This window comes from Anolis sagrei, chromosome 8 (assembly GCF_037176765.1).
Source record: "Anolis sagrei isolate rAnoSag1 chromosome 8, rAnoSag1.mat, whole genome shotgun sequence".
In the NCBI taxonomy this organism is placed as follows: Eukaryota; Metazoa; Chordata; class Lepidosauria; order Squamata; family Dactyloidae; genus Anolis; species Anolis sagrei.
The window spans coordinates 14274723-14280722 of NC_090028.1; the positions used below are offsets into that span (position 1 = coordinate 14274723).

The window sequence follows — 6000 nt, forward strand, 5'->3', positions numbered from 1 at the left end:
GACGTCTTTACAAAGTGGTGGCTTCTTTGCACCTAGTCTTTCAAAAAAGAAAGAAAGACAGATGGAAAGCAAGCCAGAGAGAGAGAGTCATAGAAATGAAATTATGGTGATAACAGGAGAGAGAGAGAAATCAGTATTCTAAGGTGTCTCTAGAAGTAAGAATGGCAAAGAGCAATGGGGTACTATCTATCTTCTATTTAAATAAAAATGTAATGTTTGTTTGTGGGATTAACAGAACTCAAAAACCACTGGGGGAATTGACACCAAATTTGGCCACCAAGACACCTACTAACCCAAGGAGTGACCATCATTAAAAAAAATGATTTTGTCATTTGGGAGTTGTAGTTGCTGGGATTTATAGTTCACCTACAATCAAAGAGCATTCTGAACCAAACCAATTATGGAATTGAACCAAACGTGGCACACAGGATTCCCATGACCAGCAGAAAATACTGGAAGGGTTTGATGGGCATTGACCTTGAGTTTTGGAGTTGTCGTTCACCTACATCCAGAGAGCACTGTAGACTCAAACAATGATGGATCTGTACCAAACTTGGCACAAATATTCCATATGTCCAAATATGAACACAGATGGAGTTTGGGGGAAATAGACCTTGACATTTGGGAGTTATAGTTACTGGGCTTTATAGTTCACCTACAATCAAAGAGCATTCTGATCCCTACAAACGACAGAATTGGGGCAAATTTCCCACACAGAACACCAATGACGAACAGAAAATACTTAAGGCCATCCAGTCCAACTTTCTTCACCAGGGCAAGAAAATCTAATCAAAGCCCTCCTGACAAAGAGCCACCCAGCCATAGATATAGATAGATATATATGATTCACACACACAGAGAGATATAGTATCATAGATTTGAAAGGGACCCCTAAAGAAGGACAATGATATATTGCGTGTTCTAGAGTAGGCAAACCAGACACTCTCCGCATCAACACTGACAAAGAAACAACAAGAAATAGGTCTGCTGTTTGAATTCCGATTAACTGAGTGTCTACTGTAAGGAGGAGGAGGAGGAGGTGGAGAAGAGGAGGAGAAGAGGAAGAGGAGGTGGGGGAAGAAAGGAGAGGAGGAGGAGGAGGAGGAGGAGGAGGAGGAGAGGAAGAGGAAGAGGAAGTGGAGGTGGGGGAAGAAAGGGGAGGAGGAGGAGGAGGAAAAAAGGAGACAAGGAAGAGGGAAAGGAGGAGGAAAAAGGAGAGAAAAAGGAGGATAAAGAAAAAGAGAGGAAAAAAGAAGAGTAGATGGAGGAAAAGGTAGAGGAAAGGAAAGAGAAGAATAATGGGAAAGATGAGGAAAAAGAAAAGAAGGAGGAGGAGGAGGAGGAAAAGGAAAAGTAAAAGGAGAAGGAGGAGGAGAAGAAAGATGAGAAGGATGAGTAAGAAAAGGAGAAGAAAAAGGAGAAAATGGGGAGGAGAAGGAGGAGAAAAAAAGGAGAACAAAAAAGGGAAAGAGGAGGGGAAGGAGTTAGAAGAAAAGGAGAAGGAAGATGAAGAAAATGAGAAGAAGACAAAAGAGAAGAAGGAGATGGAGGAAAAGTGGGAGGAAAGGAAGGAGAAGAATGACAAACATGAGGAGGGAAAAGAGAAGGAAGAGAAGAAGGAGTAAAAAAGAGAAAAGAAGAAAAAGCCAATGAGGAGGAGGAGAACAAAAAGGAGGAGGAGGATTAGAAAGAGGATGAAGAAAATGAGAAGAAAAAGAAGAAGGAGGAAATGGAGGAAAAGTAGGAGGAGAAGAAGAATGAAAAAGATAAGAAAGAAGCAGAAGAAGAAGTAAGAAAAGGAGAAGCAAAAGCATAGGAGAGAAGGAGGAAGAGGAAAAATGAGAAGAAAAAAGAGAAGGAGGAAGGGAAGAAGGGGGAAAGGGAGAAGAAAAAGGAGGAGAAGGAGGGGAAGAGCAGAAAGAGTAGGAGGGTGAGAAAAGGAGAAGAAAAATGTAGAGGAGGAGGAAGAAAAGGAGGAGGAGGAAAAAGGAGAAGAAAAGGGGAAGGGAAAGTGGAGGAAGAAAAGGAGAAGAAGGAGAATAAAAAAGAGAAGCAGGAGAAAGAGAAGTAGGAGGAAAGTAAGGAGAAGAATGAGAATGATGAGGAAAAAGAAGAAGAAAGAGGAGAAGGAAGAGAATGCAGCATTGTAAGATTCCTCTACAAGTGAGACTGACAAAATGCAATGGAAGGAGGAGGAGGAGGAGGAGAAGGAGGAGAAGGAGGAGTACAAGGAGTAGAATGAGAAGGAGAAGAAGGGGAGGAAAAGGAGGAGGAGGAGGAGAAGGAGAAGGAGAAGAAGGGGAGCGAGAAGAAGAGGGAGGAGAAGGAAGAGGAGGAGGAGGAGGAGAGGAGGAGGAGGAGGAGTAGGAGAAGGAGAAAGGGAGAAGGAGAAGAGGGAGAAGGAGTACAAGGAGTAGAAGGAGAAGGAGGAGAAGGGGAGGGAAAAGGAGGAGAAGGAGAAGAAGGGGAGCGAGAAGAAGAGGGAGGAGAAGAACAAGAAGAAGAAGGAGAGGATGAGGGAAAAGGAGAAGAGGGAGAAGGAGGAGGAGGAGGAGGAGAGAGAGAGAGAAGAAGGGGAGAAGGAGAAAAAGGAGAAGAAGGAGAGGGACAGGGAGAAGGAGGTGGGGAAGGAGGAGAAGGAGAAGGAGAAGAAGGAGTAGAAGTAGAAGGAGTAGAAGGAGAAGGAGGAGGAGTACAAGGAGTAGAAGGAGAAGGAGGAGAAGGGAAGGGAAAAGGAGGAGGAGAAGAAGGGGAGCGAGAAGAAGAGGGAGGAGGAGAAGAAGAAGAAGGAGAGGATGAGGGAGAAGGAGGAGGAGTAGAAGGAGAAGGAGAAGGGGAGAAAGAGAAGAGGGAGAAGGAGGAGGAGGAGAGAGAGAAGAAGGGGAGAAGGAGAAAAAGGAGAAGAAGGAGGGGGACAGGGAGAAGGAGGAGGGGAAGGAGGAGAAGGAGAAGGAGAAGGAGTAGAAGTAGAAGGAGTAGAAGGAGAAGAAGGAGGAGAAGGGGGAGAAGGAGAAGAAGGAGAGGGACAGGGAGAAGAAGGAGGGGAAGGAGAAGAAGGAGTAGAAGGAGGGGGACAGGGAGAAGGAGGAGGGGAAGGAGGGGAAGGAGAAGAAGGAGTAGAAGTAGAAGGAGTAGAAGGAGAAGGAGGAGAAGGGGGAGAAGGAGAAGAAGGAGAGGGACAGGGAGAAGGAGGAGGGGAAGGAGGAGAAGAAGAAGGAGTAGAAGGAGGGGGAGAAGAAGGAGAAGAAGGAGGGGGACAGGGAGAAGGAGGAGGGGAAGGAGGAGAAGGAGAAGGAGTAGAAGGAGAAGAAGGAGGAGAAGGAGGAGATGGAGAAGAAGGAGAGGGACAGGGAGAAGGAGGAGGGGAAGGAGAAGAAGGAGTAGAAGGAGGGGGACAGGGAGAAGGAGGAGGGGAAGGAGGGGAAGGAGAAGAAGGAGTAGAAGTAGAAGGAGAAGAAGGAGGAGAAGGGGGAGAAGGGGGAGAAGGAGAAGAAGGAGAGGGACAGGGAGAAGGAGGAGGGGAAGGAGAAGAAGGAGTAGAAGTAGAAGGAGGAGAAGGAGGAGAAGTGGGAGAAGGAGAAGAAGGAGAGGGACAGGGAGAAGGAGGAGAAGGAGTAGAAGTAGAAGGAGAAGGAGAAGAAGGAGAGGAAGAGGGAGGAGAAGGCGGAGAAGAAGAAGATCATAATACTGGACCAGGCGAAGGATGAGGAGGAAAAAGGGAAGGCGAAGGAAGCGAAGAAGATGAAACACAGCGTTGTCAGGTCCCTCTAGCAGTGAGCATGACAAAGCGGGATGCAATACTCCTAATGATCCTAGTGAGAGTAAGAGGAATGGTGAGAATACTGGACCAGGCTTTGACGCGGATCTTGAGCTCTCCCTCCTGGGGTTCGGGCATGACTTTCTTGGCCACCCGGAGCTTGTTGAGGCCCCCGAAGGCGGAGAGGACCACGGCGCGCATCTCCTTGGCTTCTCCTCCTCCTCCTCCTCCTCCGGCCTTGGGGCTGCCTTGGCTCTCTCCCCCTCCGCCGCCGCCTCCACCGCCTTCGGCCGCTTCCTTCTCGATCATCTGCTCCGTCTCCTCCGCTTTCTCGGCTCCTTCCTTGGCCATGGAGCAGGGATGGAGGGATGGATGCAGGCAGGGATGGAAGCAAGGTCCTCTTCTTCCCCTTCTCCTGCTCAGCAGCCTTTCCTCTCCTGTTGAATGTGTGTGAGTCTCTCTCTCTCTCTCTCTGAGTGTGTATGTGGGAGAGGAGGATGCTGAGCTATGTGATGTGTGCAATGGCTGCAGCTGACTGGATGAGGTCTGGGTCCTCCTGCCAGCCTTACCATAACCAACAGAGTAGAGGCACCCCCACAATATTCGGAAGCATTGCACACAAGGGCTCTCTCCCCACTCACTCCTCTTGGATTTTCACACCCCGCTTGACTTTGATATTTACTCACATGGACTTACATAAATCTGAGAGACAAGCAGTCCCCAAGTTAAGAACACAATTGGTTCTGTACGGTTTGGGCTTCAGTTGAATTTGTTTCTAAGTCGGAACAAGTATATTTTTCAGTCTACCTCCAGCTAGATATAGATATAGATATAGATATAGATATAGATATAGATATAGATATAGATATAGATATAGATATAGATATAGATATAGATATAGATATGGATATGGCTGGCGGTAGACTGAAAAATATATATGTTCCGACATATCTATATCTATATAGGGAAGGCATATGGAAGGCTTAATACTCATGTTATATATAATATAGGTAGGGAAGGGTGCATATGTGTGTGTGTGTGTTTAAGGCATAGGGAAGGCTCAATATCCCTATTTATATACATATACATAGGTAAGGAAGGATATATATATATATATATATATATAATGATGACATGATGGCAACAGTTTTGGACAGCAATGGCTCCCAAAGTTACCCATTTAAGGTGGAATCTGGTGTCAAACAGGGATGCGTTATTGCCCCAACTCTATTCTCCATCTTCATCACTATGATACTTCATCTTGTTGATGGGAAGCTTCCCACCAGAGTGGAAATTATCTATCGGACAGATGGCAAGCTATTCAACCTCAGCAGACTGAAAGCCGAAACCAAGGTTACAACAGCATCTGTTATAGAACTCCAGTATGCTGATGACAACGTCGTCTGTGCGCATTCAGAAGAAGATCTACAAGCCACTCTAAACACCTTTGCAGAAGCATACGAGAAGCTCGGCCTGTTACTGAACATTGAAAAAACCAAGGTGCTGTTCCAGCAGACACCAGCCAACCCCTCTCCAATGCCAGCGATACAGCTTAATGGTGTAATATTAGAAAATGTTGGTCATTTCAGCTACCTTGACAGCCACCTCTCCACCAAAGTCAATAGTGACACCAAAATACAACACTGCCTGAGCTCTGCGAGCGCAGCATTTTTCCGAATGAAGCAGAGCAGGCATGTAGCTGGGGGGGGGGAGGGGGCTCGGGGGGCTTCAGCCCCCCCCCCCCCCCCGAAATTCTCATGGTGGTTCACGAAAAGGCCTTACTGGTGCATTACTTAAACTGTTATGCTTATTCATATCATGATCCGATCACCATACTCAATATATCCCATATGCATGGGGGTATTGGGGTAATGATACAAAAGGTTTGCTAGGCTAGACCCTCTTTCACTTAGACTCAGCCCCCCCCCCGAAACTCAGCCCCCTCGAAACCCCCCCTGAAAAAAATTCAGCCCCCCCCCCCCCCGAAATGAAATCCTGGCTACGGGCCTGAAGCAGAGAGTGTTTGAGGACCAGGACATCCGCAGGGATACCAAGGTGCTTGTTTATAGAGCTATTGCCCTCTCAACTCTGCTATATGCCTGTGAGATGTGGACTGTCTACGGACGTCACATGCAACTCCTGGAACGATTCCATCAGCGATGCCTCCAGAAAATCCTGCAAATCTCTTGGGAAGACAAGCGGACAAACGTCAGCGTGCTGGAAGAAGCAAAGACCACCAGCAT

General features: G+C 47.1%; 1 protein-coding gene across 1 annotated transcript in view; it reads right to left on the reverse strand.

Moving 5' to 3' along the window:
* Positions 1-4317, reverse strand: part of VAT1L (vesicle amine transport 1 like) — a 99078-nt gene extending 94761 nt beyond the window's left edge. The window contains exon 1 of the mRNA XM_060788411.2: positions 3849-4317. Coding sequence (XP_060644394.2) covers positions 3849-4108 — 260 coding nt within the window. The 5' untranslated portion in view covers positions 4109-4317. The remainder of the gene's footprint in view (positions 1-3848) is intronic.
* Positions 4318-6000: the final 1683 nt, after the last annotated feature.